At 39.3% G+C, this 18815-nt stretch overlaps 2 protein-coding genes and 1 long non-coding RNA gene across 6 annotated transcripts in view; 1 reads left to right on the top strand and 2 right to left on the bottom strand.

Annotated features, from left to right (window-relative positions):
* LOC146713977 (uncharacterized) overlaps positions 1-18297 on the bottom strand; it is a 125335-nt gene extending 107038 nt beyond the window's left edge. The window contains exon 1 of the mRNA XM_085450568.1: positions 18236-18297. The gene's annotated coding sequence lies outside the window, so the exon portion shown is untranslated. The remainder of the gene's footprint in view (positions 1-18235) is intronic.
* On the top strand, positions 7552-9354 carry LOC146713978 (uncharacterized). Its single transcript, XR_014918757.1, has 3 exons — positions 7552-7860; positions 8134-8425; positions 9089-9354. It is a non-coding gene; the product is annotated as an uncharacterized LOC146713978 (long non-coding RNA).
* LOC146713976 (uncharacterized) lies at positions 11850-18298 on the bottom strand. 4 transcript variants are annotated; one of them, XM_085450552.1, is made up of 7 exons: positions 18236-18298; positions 16419-16467; positions 15952-16311; positions 15384-15522; positions 15205-15262; positions 14331-14390; positions 11850-13605 (listed from the first exon to the last, which is right to left on the bottom strand). In XM_085450552.1, the coding sequence occupies exons 2-6, from the start codon at positions 16465-16467 to the stop codon at positions 14343-14345; spliced, it is 654 nt and encodes a 217-aa protein (XP_085306678.1). In that variant the 5' UTR covers positions 18236-18298; the 3' UTR covers positions 11850-13605; positions 14331-14342. The 4 variants fall into 4 exon arrangements, with proteins under 4 accessions (XP_085306678.1, XP_085306679.1, XP_085306677.1 ...); XM_085450553.1 differs by having other exon boundaries at positions 16419-16470; positions 18236-18291; XM_085450551.1 differs by lacking the exon at positions 18236-18298 and having other exon boundaries at positions 16419-16476.
* Positions 18299-18815: the final 517 nt, after the last annotated feature.

Below are 18815 nucleotides of genomic sequence, written 5' to 3'. Positions count from 1 at the left end.
TTCCTCAAATGTATCTACAAGTACAGACATAATGTTGGGTCCAACAGAAATGATCACCCAAGAATTATATTACATTCAAATTTCATAAAACTGATTCTGATAACGCCCACCATGGCTTTATATGAGAATCATGACTGATTCATAGGTTTGCCATGAGTCAGTGGCTCAACTCTCCTCTTTATATTCACTTTCACCTGAAAACAGCCTTGTAGTTCCACTAAGGCCTCCTCCAACCACCTCCTGATACTCCTGGTAGTCACGGGCTTCCTCTTCACAATGGGCACACAGCAGGGGGTGAATCAGGTTGTGACCTGACCTACCCAGTGGGGAGAGGGCAGAAGAACTAATGATGGGCAGATCATATTAATAGTAGCATAAAATAGGCCTAAAATCTAAGTCTGAAAGCATAAAGTTCAAAGTCTGGGCAATGTATCCACTCTTTGATTGTTATGTGAGCATCCTGGACCTCTCCTCATCATATTTCACCAGACGGTTATAGTCAAGAGTGTCACTCGGGCTTTCAGTTATTACTGTTTAGATTTTTTGCAAGTTGCCTTTCCAGCTAGAGAGCGTTTGTGTGAGTTAAGTCTGCAAGATGTTATCTGCAAACCATTAAGAGAAGATTTAGTTTGGACTTTTTCACTAAGTGAACTTTGCAAAATCAATTTCTTTATTTGCTGTGCAATCAAAGTTTTCATCAAAACCGTTCATGTGTGTCTGCTTTTGTGTCCTTATAAATATTGGTAAAAATATACCCCAATCATAGAACAAGGCAGTGTTGATTTAAAAGAATAACAATTATTTGTAACATTAAAAGTGTCATATCAAAAACATTACCTCCTTCTGGTCTCAATACAGTCTGTTAAGAAGTTGTGTGGAGAATTTGGTTTGACATGTTACACAACATTTCAGTAAACATATTCATCACTGCACTCAAGAAAAGGCACAAAGACCAACTAGTCTGACTTCATGGTTGTCTAATGCCTTCATAACTTATAGAGATAGGTGGAGCTGAGCAGCCTTTCTAGATATAATAATAATAATAATGTGTTTGAGTGTGTGAGAATGTGTGTCTCTCTGTGTGCGTGACTTCCAACTGTTTCTAACAACAACCTTAGTCATAAAATGGTAATCTCCCCCACACCCAATATATGGTTCAATTCCTGTATTGTTTCACCATGCACAACACAGTGAAGCCATACAAAGGGCAGGAAGCTTACCAAACATCAAACAGAATCTTCACAAGGGATGTGTCTACAATAATCCTCCCCCAGCACAGAGTGGCTGGAGAGGTGGTCAGAGACAAAGGGATGTCTTGATCCTATAGATTGAACTAAGAGTTTACAAATTTAAGAAGCACAATGACAACATTCAACAATTAGACTTAACACGTACAAACTCCAAAACACGTAAAAACTCAGAAGCACATAAAAACTCAAAACACGTACAAAAGACAACAGAAGTGCTCCAGGATGCTCGGCGCGGTGTTGAGCTTTTGTTACCTAGTGGCTACACAAGCCAGCAAGTACCAACGACCGGATTTGGTGTGTGGTAGTAACAGGTAAATGAACTTTTTTAAAATTATTTGAATATATATGAGTGCTTGTATATAAATACACAAACAATACACATATACTTTCAATTCTGTAATTTAAGTGATCTAGGTAGCTCTGTTTTGGAAGTTCAGTTAACGCTAGAAATGTGTTTTGGAGTTTGTACGTGTTTTGTCTCTCGGGCCACCGCATATATTTATATATAAGGATATATAAATAAAACCACTTTTTACGTTAGTAATTCCTTTTGTGCATAATTTTATATTATTGTTAATAATAAATTAATTAACCCTTGTGCGCCCGCCTGTTCTCGGGGCGTGGGTCGTGGTGACCCCCCGAGCGGTGTGTGTGTTATTATGATGATGATGATAGTGATAGGGTGGGGGGTCGCTAGGACCCCCCGAGCGGCATATGTGTTATGATGATTAGGGTGGGGGTCGCTAGGACCCCCGAGGGGCATATGTGTTATGATGATGATAGGGTGGGGGGGGTTGCTAGGACCCCCGAGGGGCATATGTGTTATGATGATGATAGGGTGGGGGGGGTTGCTAGGACCCCCGAGGGGCATATGTGTTATGATGATGATAGGGTGGGGGGGGTTGCTAGGACCCCCGAGGGGCATATGTGTTATGATGATTAGGGTGGGGGGTCGCTAGGACCCCCTCGGGGCGTGTGTGTTATGATGATTAGGGTGGGGGGTCGCTAGGACCCCCAAGGGGCGTGTGTGTTATGATGATTAGGGTGGGGGGTCACTAGGACCCCCGAGGGGCGCTTGTGTTATGATGATGATTAGGGTGGCGGGGTCGCTAGGACCCCCGAGGGGCGCTTGTGTTATGATGATGATTACGGTGGGGGTCGCTAGGACCCCCGAGGGGCGTGTGTGTTATGATGATTAGGGTGGGGGGTCACTAGGACCCCCGAGGGGCGCTTGTGTTATGATGATGATTACGGTGGGGGTCGCTAGGACCCCCGAGGGGCACTTGTGTTATTACGACGTCGGCGGCATCTGTGGAGCGGCGGTGCGTGAAGCGGAGGTGCGTGAAGCGGCGCAGTTGGGACAGTACGTGACGGCGCAGTTGGTGCACATGTGCACTCGGCACTCGTGGCACAGGATCTTGGTCTTTACGTCTTTGCTCCTGGGACACACGCGGCACCTTCACCTCTTGACTGGAGAGGAGTCGTGTGGCGTAGCGTCGGCGGTGCGAGTAGTACGAGCATCGGCATCGTCGGCCTCGGTGGCAGTACCTTGGCCCGCGACTCGGCCTCCTCCTCCTCCCCGTCCTCGCGCTAACGCCCTGGCTTCGAGCATGGGGCGCACGAGCACTTTGCCCAGTCGCTTGAGGAAGAGCCGTCGTTTGTTGAGCTTGCCCGCCATCCAGTCGGGGTGAATTTCCCACCACAGCACGAATGCATTGTAAGCTGCCACGTTGACCATGTTGTGGAAAAGGGCCACTGGCCACCTGCAGGTCTTTCTCCTGCAGCTGTACGTGCTCACGACCTTGTCCAGGTTGTCGACGCCTCCCTTGGTGCGGTTGTAATGCAGCACCAAGGGAGGTTTTCCGCCGCCGTCGCTACTGCGGCGGCTAGGCCGGGGTTTGGGGTCGGAGCGGTGGTGAGGAGCAGCACGTTCTTGTTCTTCTTGGCCACGTACCTGGCGCTCCACTTCCCTCCAGCCGTCTGTTCACCATTTCCAAGCCTGAAAGAGAGGCAATGGAGAAATACATTCATCATTCTCTGACGGCAGGGATTATCCGGCCTTCATCCTCTGCTGTAGGCGCAGGATTCTTTTTGTGGCTAAGAAGGACAAGAGCCTCCGTCCATGTATTGACTTCAGAGGTCTCAACACTATCACCGTCAAAAATAAATACCCCCTGCCACTCATCAGTGCTGCATTGGAGCCCCTGCAGGGGGCCACTATTTTCACTAAACTAGATCTCCGCAATGCTTACCATTTGGTCCGCATCAGGGAGGGTGATGAATGGAAAACAGCTTTAAACACCCCGCTAGGCCATTTTGAATACCTGGTCATGCCCTTTGGGTTAACCAACGCTCCAGCCGTGTTCCAAAGCTTGGGACTTTCTGAACCGCTTTGTCTACGTCTACCTAGATGACATTCTAATCTTTTCCAGGAACCTCCAGGAACACAAGGTCCATGTTTGGGCCGTGCTACATCGCCTGTTGGAAAATAGACTGTACGTTAAGGCTGAGAAGTGCGACTTTCATGCACAATCTGTCACATTACTGGGATAAGTTCTAGCTGGAGGGCAGGTGAAGACGGATACAGCCAAGATCCGGGCAGTTCAGGAATGGCTCACACACACGACTTGCAAGCAGCTACAACGCTTTCTTCTATTGGCGTTTCATAAGGAACTACAGTCAGGTAGCCATCAAACTTGCTCTGGAACAATGGCGCCACCTATTAGAGGGAGTGGAGCACCCATTCACTATCTTCACCAATCACAAGAACCTTACCTACCTTAGGACAGCAAAGTGACTGAATGCCTGCCAAGCCAGGTGGTCCTTGTTTTTTGATCGATTCAGATTCTCGATCTCTTTCCGTCCAGGCTCTAAGAAAATAAAAGGCCGACGCCCTCTCCCGGCAATACAGTCAGGATGAGAAACATCTTGAACTGGCTCCGGTGCTTGGCAAAGGTAAGCCGCGCACTTCATTTCTCTGGACAAACTTCCCACCGCCACAGAAACTGCTAAGCTAATGGTTGATCATGTTTTCCGGCTCCATGGAATCCCTGCAGAAATCACATCAGACAAAGGACCCCAGTTCACCTTTCAGGTCTGGAGATCTTTTTGCTCTGCCATGGGTACTCAAGTCAATCTCAACGTAATATATATATATATTTTTTCAGAATTGTTTTTTTCACTTTGAGAATGAAATTACTGTACTACAAGCAACTAACCACACAACACTCATACATCACTCACACCTTTGAGTAAGAAGCATTTCAGGTTATTTTTTCCTGTAACACACTGACTGACGCAAAACACTGACTGTTTTCTCTCCACCAGACTTTTCTTACAGCTTCTAACAGCCGTGCTTACTTAATTTCCTGTTCCCAAGTAAACAAAGCAGCTTGTATGAAGATAAAATACGTGGTTGCACAACATCATAGATTGCATGTGAGTGCAACCCAAAATGTTTGGTGTCTTGGGCAAATTACTATCTTGTTAGCATTTAGAAATAAATGGTATGCTGTGAAGTCCTGATAGATTCGAGTTCTTAATCTGCAAACAACAGCTTTACGTTTTACTAAAAATCACAAAATCACTCTCAGGGATGGAGCTTTCTAGGCAGTGGAAACTGTCCAGTGTCTTTTTCTGCACTGCACTGTTGAGCGCAGATCGACTGAGCGCAGCACAAGCTAGCAAGACAGAAGTTAAGCTCTCATTGCAACATGGCAAATTGAACCTCCCCCACCCTCATTCAGATCTGGCCTTTGGAACTATTTTGGTCTTCATGTGAAGTGTACATCGCACTCGCTTACATCATTGTCATCAGACACTCTCGCAAACAAAATCACAGTTTCGTAACGCAGTAACACAGCGTGCTTACGGGGAAGTAACAGTAATGTAATTAACTTTTTTGCAATAGTAATCCCTTACTTTACTCATTATTTGAAAATAGTAATCGGATTACACTAACGTGTTACTTGTAACGCATTACTGCCCATCTTGGCTCATGGGGCTCATTTGATTATCTGGTTTTCTCTGTATGTATTATAGTAGGGTCTAGCTTACAATATAAAGGGGGTGACTGTTGTTATGATTTGGCGCTATATAAATATAATTGAATTAAACTGAATTGAAATGCAGTCTGCATATTTCTCTTTTAAATAGTTAATTTTACACGAGCACGTTGTAAACAAAAGCTCAGATAACTCATGCAATAAATTTGCACCTTGACAATAAACAAACTGTGATGTTTTATAGTATTAATGAGAAATTGGAAAATTCTTGCATTCCTCAAACAGAAAGTGGAACTAATGTTACAAATCTGACAACCTACTTCTGTGTTCATTAAAAAAAAGCATGTTATTTTGAAGAACTTAGTATCACATCATTACCTCAGAGAACAGAATAATCCAGAAAACACAAAACTGCAATTTAATGTAAAATATTTTTTATTTTTTCAGAATTGTTTTGTCACTTTGAGATTGAAATTACTGTACTACAAGCAACTAACCACACAACACTCATACATCACTCACACCTTTGAGTAAGAAACATTTCAGGTTATTTTTTCCTGTATCATACTGACTGACGCAAAACACTGACTGTTTTCTCTCCACCAGACTATTCTTACAGCCTCTAACAGCCGTGTTTACGGTTTCCAAGTAAACGAAGCAGCTTGTATGAAGATACAATACGTGGTTGCACAACATCATAGATTACGTGTCAGTGAAACCCAAAATGTTTGGTGTCTTGAGCAAATTACTATCTTGTTAGCATCTTATCATTTCTCTGACGTAGTTTAGAAGTAAATGTGGTATGCTGTGAAGTCCTGATAGATTCGAGTTCTTAATCTGAAAACAACAGCTTTATGTTTTACTAAAAATTACAAAATCACTCTCAGGGATGGAGCTTTCTAGGCAGTGGAAACTGTCCAGTGTCTTTTTCTTGTACAGACTTCTTTGGTTTATCATAAAAAATAACAAAATCAAGATTGTAAATTTGAACTAGCTCTGCTGTTGATTATCTAAATGAGACTGTTATGAATATTTAGTATTTCAAAAATGCAGAGGATGTGTAAAAGCTACAAAAACCACACAAAACAGTCTCAATCCAAGTAAAGTGTTTCTTATCTGTTTGATCTAAGTTTTTAAGTTATGTACATACAGATAGGAGACAGGAGGGTGGGGAGGGTGAGAGGGGAAATGACACACAGGAAATCCATGTCCTGCATTGAGAACTCAAACCTTCAGTATATGGGTCGCCTGTTTAACCAGGTTAATTATATCAATACTGTAAACTAAGTCTGACAGTGAGTTAGTGACAGTAAGACAAACCCACTCCCTCCTCCAACTATGATGGGCTAAAGAGAGGCTTTGTGCATGCTTCTCTGGAGTTGACAAACTGTCTAAAAGCGAGCATAACTGGCAGCTTGTTCCTACTTTAATAACTGGTAAATTTCACAGAAGTCCAAAACAACTCCCAAACTACCAGGAAGGAGACAACAGAAGCGTCTATTTTTACCTCCACTGTAATTTGTTCCATCTTCCAAGCTGGTGAGTGGTTGTTGTTGTTACTTATGAACCTGTTTTGTAAGAATCCTACATTAAATGATTTGATCAGATATTTTTTATTTTATATTTTTATGGTATACTATTGGCTGCTGCCCTCACTGACAAGAAGAACATTGTATTAATTATAAAATGGTTACATGGCTACAAAACAAAGGAAAAATCTGTTTCATGTGAACCACCTGCCATCAGGATTTCAAGTCAGACTTGGTCTGAAACTCTTTTATTCACATTTAGAGCATCAGAGAAACTTCACAGTACTGATCTACAAAAAGGCAGATTCATAATGTTAGATATACGATGTTTTGTACACACATACGTTTCATTATCACATCATCATCCTCATTAGCATGTGATGAATGCATCTAAAAAAATTGAAGGAAGTGATAAAAAGGAAACAATTTACTGAGTAACTTCAGTTTTCTGATGATCTGACAGACACAGACAGAGTGAAGAGTCAGACGCTGTTCTTCTGAAGTTTAACAACTTTTCTGCATCAGGATCGAAGTCAGAATGAAAATCCTCCATTTTCTTTTCTTCTGCTTCTTATCAGGTGGGGACTGATGATCTTAATGTTTCTCTTTAATAAAAAGAAATGGAAGTCATCTTTATGAATCATTTCATAAAATACACATATTTTCATACATTATTTTATGTTGTGAATATCTATCTTTTTTGTGTTTTTAATTTTGCTATCATTTCTTTTCATCTGACAGATGTAGCTGTGCTAGTCAAGGCAAAACACAATATTTTGTCTGCAGTTGAAGGATTAAATGGCACGCTTAACTGCAGCTTATATTTGTCTGGAAGCACAAAGTTCTTCTGTAAGGAAAAATGTGAGCGAGCAGAAGATATCCTCATTAAAACAGATGGAAGCACAGCTCAGAGTGGGAGATACAGCATTAATTATAAAGATGGATCTCCAGGAAGAGGAATTGTGTCTGCGACCTTCACACACATGATCAAGTCTGACTCAGGAATGTACAGGTGTGGTTTAGGAAGACCTTCTGTTCCAGATTCAAACTATGACTTTGAGGTCAGAGTTTCAAATGGTGAGTTTGTACTAAAATTCCTTGAAATAAAACTATGGAGAGCCCTCACTAGCTCTAATTTAGCATTTTAGACCATGTTTAGATCAAGCTGTAATTAATTAATAAATGTAACTTTAACATTATACACCATATAGGTGTACATTTTATACAGCATGTAACAACTGTACTTTCATAAGTTGATGACAACTTTGTTTATTTGAACCGGGACATATAATTATGATATAAAAGCTTACAGTTTCAGTTCAGACTAATTAATGTTCTTCTATTTCACAGATCTTGATTGAAACATTGGTTTTTATCGCACACAAACTGAGGGAGAAAACATCACATTGGGATGTTCCAATTCCAGAATGAAGGGGAGATTCTCATTGACACAACTAATAACAAATCTGTGAGTGGCAGATACAGCATTGAATACAGACCAGTATCTACATTTGGACTGTATGTGACCATCACACAGCTGACCAAGTCAGACACAGGAGAGTACAGCTGTGGTTATGGAAACCCCCTGTCTACATTTAGACTGTAGATTCATACTACAGTCTAAATGTTCTTGTTATTCATGGTAAGTTTCTTTTCAAAATAGTAAAGACATTATTATTATTATTATTAAGATCACAACTCAAACAGGAACCAAAAATAAAAATAAAGTAAACTAATTATAACTATAAGTATAAGATTAAAGACAATCACAGTGAGATTGTTGTTACTGCCCGAGATCAGCTGATACACTGGCTGAGACATCATTAAACTGTCCTAAAACTGTCTAAATTGAAATAGAGGTTTGACATTTAAAAAAAGGTTGGATGACCAATCTCAGAGTATTATTTTGTTTTTGTGCAGGTAAATTTAATCATCTGTTCAACTGCAAAACCGTATTATGATGCTGTAATTTAAAAAAAATGAAGATGTTGTCATGTATTAATGTTTTCTTTTAATGACTGCACATATTATATACCCCCCCCCCCGCCCCCCGCGCCGCCGCCGCCAAAAAATTATGATGGCGGGGCTGAAATGGATTTCATCTACCATTTCCCCACAAGATACACAGACTCACTGTGACTGCAGGCAGGTGTAAACAATTTTAGTGTGCTTTATATTTTATGTTATGAACAAAATTATGAATTTTGTGTTTAATAAATGTTTGTATTTACCTGTATGACAGTACTCTTGTTATGATGCATTAGAATTGATTTATTATTAAATGTTTTGTGTTTATTGTTCACAGCTTCAAACACAACTGCCTCCCCACTACAAACAGCAACACAAATGTCTTCAAACCCACCTGCTTTCACTCTACAGAGGGAAGCATTGTCCTCTACACATTGTCCTGACTCCTCCTGGCTTCTGGTTGTGCGTGCGTCCTTGGATGGTGTTTTGCTGATGGCTGTTTTCCTCATGGTCTTCTACATTAGTAAGACAAGGAGGAACTTTGGACTGAAAATGACACAAACATGGAGGTGAGTTTGTGTCACTTATTTTCTGTCTGTTGTTGCAGGTCTCAGTGAGTGTTGCTGATTCATGCTGTCAGTGTGACTTTCTCAGTGACATTTAGTGAAAAGAGGGGATTATCAAAGTTCTTTAACCATACCATCTTCACCACCAGAGGGAAGTGAAGATAAGATGAACAAATTTTATAACAGACAGAAAGCTTTCCTAATAATTCTATCTCTGGAAAAAAAAAAAACTTTGTGCTTCTTATTTTTAAAGTTCAGTTTGCATGAAACTGCAATTTTTCATGAGCTTATTGAAAATCTGTTTTGCATCTCAGTTTTTTTTTTTTTTTTTTTGGGGGGGGGGGGTTGCCTGTCCCTTTCGACACTGTAGCAATCAGAATTGCTGTCTGAAGGCCAAGAAAAATGTCCAACAGATTTATTTTTCCAAGTGGATCTTCATGGCTTTGCCATACTGTTCAACTTGATGTTACCTGATTTTTCCACAGTATCATAATTAATGATCAATGGTCATGAGAATTTGCATAATTAAGATTAAGGAACTGACCTCCCAGCCTATTGTTCCTTCAGTGGGCTGGTTTCAGTCATGTACAATGTTCTGTTTATAAGATTGGGGAAACCTGCAGTCAGCTGAGACTGATAAAGTCACTTGGATGAGTGACGAAACGTTTCTCCCACAAAACGCTACGTCCAGATGAACAGAATCAACTTTTTGGAGATTTACTTTCCTGGATGATTGAGAATGCATCAAGAAATTTCTTTGATGGGTTTTATTTGTTTTTAGAACTTAACGATGGCTTTTTCTTCTGCATCTCCATGTTGTCTTTTCACAGCAAAACATGCCAAATGCCAGCACCACACCACAAATCAACTCCAAGCCTTTTATCTGCTTAATTGATAATGGCATAAAAAAGGGACTGCCACACCTGCCCATGAAATAGCCTTTGAATACATTTTGCAATGCTTTTGGTCCCTCTAAAAAATGTGGCACAGGTTAAGGAGCTGAAACTCCTAAACCCTTCATGTAATCCGGTTGTTCAGTGATGACATGACAAATCCTACTTCCGGGCCTAACGTAGTCTGCGTTTAATATGGCTTTTGTGTTGTTAACATGTTTAATGTTATGTATTTTCTTCTATTTAATCTCAAAAAGCTCCTAAAACAGTCAGTGATCACTGTTGACCTCCCTTGGCTTTTATTACCGCTAATCATTTATTTAAGCTCAGTTTTTAAAACCTTAGGATGCAACTACAGCCCAGCCCATGCAGCAGTATATGAATGACTAACCTCGTATTGTGGATGGATTATCTCAGTTGTTCTCCTGGCTGAAGTTTGGTCCTTTTACAGCATCCTGCCATGCGATTACATTTGTTCCTGACCACCGAGAACACTCACGTTAACTTTTATCGAGTGGAAAAAAAGTTAGCTTGTTTATATTATGCACATAGCTGTGTCGCTAGCGGTCACGTAGCACATCATTATATACCAGCTAGCCAAACTTCAGTAACCCTACAAACGTCACTGCTGTTTAGTTTTCTGTCTTCATTTATGTTGGAAGTGATAACAGAGCTGTACGTTTTACTTTGTTTCCAAAACCCCGCAGTCAGGACATGCTATATTGTATTTAGATAGAAGCTAGCGAGCTAACTTCCTGCTAACTTCTAACTCCGTTAAATGTCATAAATTCCGTTTTCATGGATGCCTGGATGTTAAACTCAATTGTTACACCTGGTAGAGCAGAACGCTGATCATTTTATTAAAGATGAAAGACTTTAGACAGTTTTTCAACTCTCAGTAATGCCATAGTGATCGTTTGATATATGGACGTGCAGCAGAGTTTAGACCCAGACACGGCTAGTGACGTCAGACTGAACAATCGGATAACGTACACTTACATAACTCTTTGATAGTCCTTTGACTCATAGAAATGATCATGTTTACTTCTGGGTTCTGACTTCTTGCAAAGTTCACGGTCCCCAACAGCCCCACTGCACCTGAACACCTCATTTTCTCATGCTAAGGAGTAGTAGGATGCTGAGGTATCCAGTATTTTAATAATCTTGTGATAAGAACTAGTTTTTATGGAGTAAATTGTCTTTTTTGTCATGCTGCTTTTCTGCTGAAGAAGCTTCTCATCTGGAATGCAGAGACTGATGAAAGAAACACAAGGTTTCTCAAAGCTGACCGCAAAATCTAAAATGTAACTCATAAGATGTGCCTCTGAGTTCTAACATATCAGAAATGACATCATCATGCAAAGAAAATTTTAGTTAGCTGCAAGATCTTGTAACTTGACAATAACAGTAAAGAGGTAGAACGCAGGAGTCCATAAAAAAAGAGTTAAAGATACAGTTGTTTCCTCATCTTTTCTCTGACATTCTGCAGTCATGAAGTTACAGGCAGAGTGATTTTATTGGCTGAGTGGCGCTCAGCTTTTAAAGAGTCCTTGCAATACGTAAAAGGTGTCTGCTTGTAATTTCTGTAATTCCATCTTTTGCAGTACAGCAACACAAAGAGTCATACAGGATGGTTAAAGTCTACTTACTTGTTTGTTGGAGAGAGAGCTGCAAGCTTTGTGTCACTGTCTGATTGATTTAATAATCAGCTGGAAGAACAAACAACAGCCTGAATATTTTTAATGAAAAAAAAGCGCCAGCTCACTGTTCAACATGTCTGTTAAGACTCATAACTCATAACTCACACAATATACAAAGTGTTTAATCATTAGTCCCATTCACACTCAGCTTCACAAATAAACACTACACATAAAACAAGTAAATTTCTTTAAGAGAAATACACACTGCTGTTGTCTGTTCTTCTTTCAGTTGGTAGCTTTTTATCCTCTTTAACACGTCGACTCTAGCAGACGGCTGTGCTTGGCTTCAGTTTTAAAACACAATAACATATTGTGCACACAGGATGATTCATTCATGTCTTTCTTTGTTTATGGTTCATTTTTTCTTTCACTTTTAATTTTGAGGTAAACGTCCAACACTCAGAAAAACTTGTATCAGCTGACAAAACTGTGCACAGTTTTATTTGAGTGTCAGAGTCTCATCAGTTATTTTGTTTTAAAGGTCTGAGTTTCTCTGCTAAGGCTGCCAACCCCGTGATCTCAGACAAAATAAAAAATAAACTTGTAAGAGTTGGCTTGATTTGCACAAAGTGAAATAACTGAAAATGGACAGAAGCAAGGAAACCGATGGTTACACCCTTGTGCAATAAAGATGATGTACGTTGTATCACATGAAACAATAAGACGACTGATCAATTTGTTACACTGACTCTCCTGTCTCTCATTTTGCTTATTCTCATGTTCCTCGTCGTGGCATGTCTTGTCTCCTTGTTCCCTCTGTCTCCCCGGTCAGTCAGGTCTCTGTGTTATACTTCCTATTTAAGTTCTTATTCCTATTTGCTTCCTTTGTCTTGTTATGTCTAATTAATCCCAGCTGTGTTCCCCTCCTGTCTCCCCTTCCCTGATCACTCCCATGTGCATATAAACCCTTTGTTTTCTTAGCTGTATCTCCTGCAGTACTCTTACTGTGCTGTTGGTTTCTCTGTGTGGTCCTGGTTTAGTTTTTGGTTTGCTTTTCGTGAAGTTTACTTTATTATGAAAAGTTTGTTGAGCATTAAAGCTACGTTTTGAGTTTATTCCTCTGAGTGTTCTGTGTTTGGGTCCTACACCCTACCTGCCACACAGCACTGACCATGACATTTTTTATTTTAATACATAGGATAAAGAGTGTGGACAGAGACATTCATTTATTCTGGCACCTGGACACCAAATGAGTAATGACCCTGTTTCCATACCCAGCTAAAGTGCTAACAGAATGAAGGATACATGTTTATATCTAAATTAAATTTATTATAACAAAATAAAATAATTGACTAATGCAAGATTTCTTAGGTAGAATTTACAGATGTCTTTTTTGCAAAGAAGTATGATTGAAAAGAAGTTTTTTTTTTGTTGGTTTTTTTTTTTTTTACATATAATTAACTAAGATGACAACTGAGCAAAAGTGGAAACAGCAAAGTAAAAACATTGACTGTATTCTTTTCTTATGAGATCAAAATCTGTCATGGTCAAAAGGCAGGCTGGACTCAGTAAAGCAGGTTTAGAGAGTTTATTTACAGTGCCCTCAGAAGTATTTACAGGCTTTGCAAGTAGGGGATGATTCACTGCCTCTATTTAAAAAGAGCCTTAAGGGAAGTTGATCCATTAGTAAATCCAGATTCTCCTTACCAGCTTTCTTTCACACACAAACCCTCTTGCTGCAGAACATCCTGGCTACTGCATGGGGAGATGACAGATTAGCAACCTTTGGAGAAACCATGGGAAAACACACTTCCTGTCTTCTTCTAATGTTAAGCACCTGCCTTTAATATCATATACTGTACTTAAGGAACAAAAAATGATAAACACTTCATTTATACATTTATACAAAGGCAACCTATGGAAACATACAAGTTCATCCTTGATAGAGAAATCAGTTTCCCTGAAACATTTGTGCAAATGAACATTGTTTAGAGCAGTGGTTCTTAACCTGGGTTCGATCGAACCCTAGGGGTCGAGTCGGTCTCAGGGGTTCGGCAGAGCCTCCGCCATGACATGCATGGCTCATTTTGTGCACCAGTAAAAAGATCACATTTTATTTTTCACTAAAGAGGGGTTCAGTGAATGCGCATATAAAGCTGGTGGGGTTCGGTACCTCCAAAAAGGTTAAGAACAACTGGTTTAGAGGATGAATGAAACGAGTTTTTCAGGTGACACAGCAGTCCCACGCTGATAAATGAATTTCATTATGAAAATGCCAAATATCATTGTGTAAAATGTCTAACGAGTTCAAGACCACTATATAAATGACAATTATGTGACAACTGTAAGTCGATGAAGCAACATGTGTCTCTTTGCTCCTCTGTAATCTGTGTTCACTGATAAACAACAGCAAACAATGTAAAACCGATTAATAAATTAGTAACAAAACAGTGTAGAAGGTAAGTAGAGGCTTTACACACCATCAGCAGGCCTTATGCTTCTAAATGTGTAACTTCACAGCCCTCTGAGCCATCGTTTGCCTGTTTTCAACAGAGAAAAGTCACAGACTCAATGTAACCTGATCCAAAACCTGATTATATATTATACCTGATTATATTATTATAGTATTATATATATATATATATATATAATACTATAATAATACTATAATAATATAATATAATGTATATATATATATATGTATATATATATATATATTAGTTAACCTAAGTCAGTGATCATTTGATCAGTCTTTGCATGATAAATACAAGGGGACCTGAGTAGCTTCGCAGAACTTATCTTACCAGTCACACCTGTTTCAGCAGCTCTCCTCTAGATCTGTGCATGTGGAATATAGCTGGATTTAGTATAGGAGTCTACTACTCGAAAGAGTGGATGTTAGAGTTTTTCTAAATTGCTGAAAAAATAAACTCCAGTTTTTTAAGCCAAATTCTGTGTCTTTAACTTAGTTTTTGAATCAAGCACTCTTAGGGCCATACCTTTTAACACTGTTCATGTACTTAGACACAATTTGCCAAACTCATACAAATCCTTATCACATTCTCAGTCACTAAACATGGTGTGTAGCATGGTTTGTTTGCATATCTGTAAGCCAAAATTATTTTAACACTTTTATAAATCTTTTAAAAATCAGATTGAAGAACTTGAATGATAATTGGTGCACTGGTCTGGTTGATTTTACCAAGCTATCATTTTAATAAAAATAAAACAATTTTCCTTGACAAGTAACATGAAAAAGTTATCTAATTGTGAGGGAGATCTCCTTGAGTGAATTTTAAGTATCAGCAAGTTTTATTCAGTGTAATCAGTAAAGTGTAAGAAAATACTTCACACCAATAGTTGAGGAGGAACTGTTGTTTCATCTGCATCTGATGCGGTCTCTTCTCTTACTCTGTAGAGTAAGCAAAAGTAAAGTAAACCAAAAAAATAAACATAAAACAATGACAAAAATCAGAAAACAGGGTTTTAAAAATGTAGTTTGTTTTTTAAAATGACAGGAAACACTAACTTACCCTTTGCTAATAAAGAATTTAGGGTCAACTATTTCACCTATTCCGACAATCAAACCAGCAAGTATTATAACTGCAATCTGTCCACCTGCCAAAGCAGTTTTAACTGTCTTCCAGTAGTTTTCCTTTGAATTTTTGGCTCCTGCAAAATGACCAAAACTCAAACTGAACTTTACATTTTTCTTTATGTTTTTTTTAAACTACTAACAAATATAAAACAGTTTCTGAGCACAAACTCTCTCTTGCTATAGTGTAACAGGCTATACAACACAACTTTCAGTCATAAACTGTGAAAGGCCGGAGAAGGAAGACTAAACAAAACCTTAAGAAAAGAGACCACAACACTCTAACGTGGGAACTAATTTTGAGCCAGGAACAAAAAGGAAGAACAACAGTAAATCAACTTTGTAAGCGAATTGTTTGCAGAGAAAATGTTTTGTAACATTCTCTAACACAAAAAGAAAATGATCATCAGAAAAATAATGGCCTTCTCTGGATCTGAACTCCATGAAATTTTGTCAGACTCACAGTGATAATAATACCTTAAAAAAATCTGGATTCTATAACTGACCAGTGATGTTGAGTTGACATCTTCCAACACTGAAGCCATAATCAGTGTTGACCTCACACAGGTACAGACCCGAGTCATCAGTCCTGAGTCTGCACAGCTGAAGTCTGATTCGTCCTTCTCTGAGGGCGTCTTTGTCACTCTGGACTCGTCCTGAAAACTTTTCATTCTGAGACTCTGACACCTCAACACCTTCATGAACATGATACAGGACTGAGACTTCATCACTGATAAAGAGTTCACAAAAGATGTTGAGCATGTTGGTGGATCTGTCAGGTTTGGTGGTGAACGTCCACTCCAGTGTGATGTTGTGGTTCTCCTCTGCCTGATAGCAGGTCTGTGTCACATTGACTACAAATGATCCTGTTGAGGAGACAGAGAGGGAAAGAGAGGAGCAGACACACTGAGAACTGGAACAAATCTGTTGTTGAGCTTTATTTGGAGTTCATAAAGTGAAGCTGTAAACTAACCAGAGACACATGAGGTGAGGATGATGAGCAGCAGGATCCTGCAGATCATCTTCTCCATGTGAGAGGAGACAGAGGTGAAGAGTCATAAACACATGAGGTCAAAGGTCAGTCAGTACAGCTAGAAGAAGGAAAATCTACAGTCTGACTTCATTCGCTCATCACAGCATCTACGCACAGACATAATGAGGAACTGCAAAAATATCAATGGAGGCTTGAAGTCTTTTAGAAACATGTTGTAGTTACAGAGTTTGTCCACCAGAGGGAAACAGTGATGTTTTTGTATGTGTTTGAAGGCTTTTCTTTTCAAACAGAAACACACACACAAACACATCCAAATCCACATGCCTACACACACATAAAAAGACACATTCCCAGCTATAGACATATAGTCAGAGTCAGCATATGTATCTGGCTTCTGTACATAGCGAGAGGAAGAGGAAGAAGTATACATTTATGTACAGTTAACTAGGTGGGATACATGTAACCCGTGACATTGGAGTTTATATATTTCTTTAAAAGTAAAATGATAAGAAGATTTATGGTCTGTTTCCTGAGTTTTTTATTTATGGTTCTTTGTTCCTTTCTATTTATGTTGGCTCCCTCCGTGTCCAGTCTGTCTGAATTTTGTCTCTGTGGCTGTCTGATTGAAGTTAATATGTTAGTACTACTTGCTCTATGTGTTGTCTCTCTTCCTGTCAATATGTTCATCTGTTTCATCGTTTTCTCTTCCCACTCTGTCTTGGGCCCATGTCTGTTTAGCCTATTACTTACTCTCTGTGTTAATAGCTTACTGTTTTATTTTGATAGCCCTTTGTCTCATGGAATATGGTTGGTTTGCCTTCCCCTGTCTCATCATGTTTAATTGATTCATGCTCTGTTTCCCAGCTGTCTCCACTCCCCTAAATCTCCCTCCTGTGTAAATATTGTGCCAGTGTTGCTTTGTCTTTTTTCTTTCCATCTCATGTCCCCAGTGTTATAAAGCTTCTTGTGCCTTTTACAGTTTTGTTTGTGGTTCTTTTTATATTTCATGCTTAAAATTATCTCCAAGAACATAAAACTGTCTCCAAGTGTCTTCATTTGGGTCCTCCACATCAGGACTTGGTCAGATCATCCCATAAACTATGACACCCCTTTGTTTCTTACAAATCATTAAACAGAGCAATGAATAAAACAGAGTCTTTGAAGAATAACCGGACATTAACTTGTATTTAGTTAGATTTTTAGTTCTGGGCATTGAGTGTTTACAGAGTTTATGGTGACCAACTCAACAGAGTGCTGCTCCCCAGTCAGTTCCTTCATGCTAATGTGTTGGTGTTTTGTATTGTAAACAAAGTCTTCAGACGGTACAGTTGTTATAATAACCTTGTGATTTGTTAATGGAGTAAAAAAAAAATTTTTTCATGCCACTTTTCTGCTGCAGAAGTTTCATTTCAGGGATGCAGAGACTGACAAAGGGAAACACAAGTTTTCTCCATTGGTGACAGCAAAATATAAAGTGTAACTCATAAAATGTGCCTCTGAGTTCTCACATTACAGTGAAATCAGAAATGACATAATCACTTGTTCAGCTTTGTATAAAATAACAGTAAAAAGACAAGAGAAAAGGAGTAGGACTATCTCTCTGAAATCAAACAAAGCCAACAGTCTGGATTGAACATTAACATTATCTGGTACAATTATTAAATAAAAATATCACAGCTAATGATAATTCAGCCATATATTTTATTTTGAAAAACACTCAGACCATTTACCGTTTACTTAAAAATGCAAAGCAACACATGCATGCAGTAAGCCATAAAAACAGTTAAAATACTTACTGCTGTTATTTCTTCTTTTAACTGGCAGACATCAGGCTAGAAACGGAGGGGTTTTCATTTTGATTCAAAACTCGTAGAAACCCAGTCACCTTCTCTGTGGCACGTCCCTCCTCTTAGTGATTCCAGGAAGTCCCAGTCACTGGCATGCCAGGGCTTTCTCGGTATTCAAGTGAGAAGATAGGTCATGTCCTCTGACAGGGCAGCTAGAAGTGTTTACCAAACAACTTTCAGACAGAGTCAAATACCATAGACTGTGTCTGAAATGTTAGAGCTGACTTTAACTCTGTGGATGGCCCATTTTTATAATGGAGAAAATATAAGAAAGATCAAATACATACTGCTATTGTCTCTTCTTACTTAGTTGGCAGATGACTGACTTTCTTCATCCAGCTGTTTCATGACAGCAACGATGACCAATAATATTTGCACAAACTCTCTGTCTGAGCATTTGTGGTGGATGAATGAATGAATAGTTTCAAACTGTTTTCTGTTTGGTATTAGGGTTTCTGTTAAAAGTGGGGGTTAACTAACCTCTACCAGCATGGTTGTGAACCATGCTAGTACATCTTTGTAAACAGCA

The sequence above is a fragment of the Copadichromis virginalis genome, linkage group LG3, assembly GCF_057382275.1.
Source record: "Copadichromis virginalis isolate Kocher_CV1m ecotype Utaka linkage group LG3, C_Virginalis_male_GT1.1, whole genome shotgun sequence".
In the NCBI taxonomy this organism is placed as follows: domain Eukaryota; kingdom Metazoa; phylum Chordata; class Actinopteri; order Cichliformes; family Cichlidae; genus Copadichromis; species Copadichromis virginalis.
Note: the sequence above shows the minus strand (reverse complement) of the source record. Positions and strands in the feature narration are given on the sequence as shown.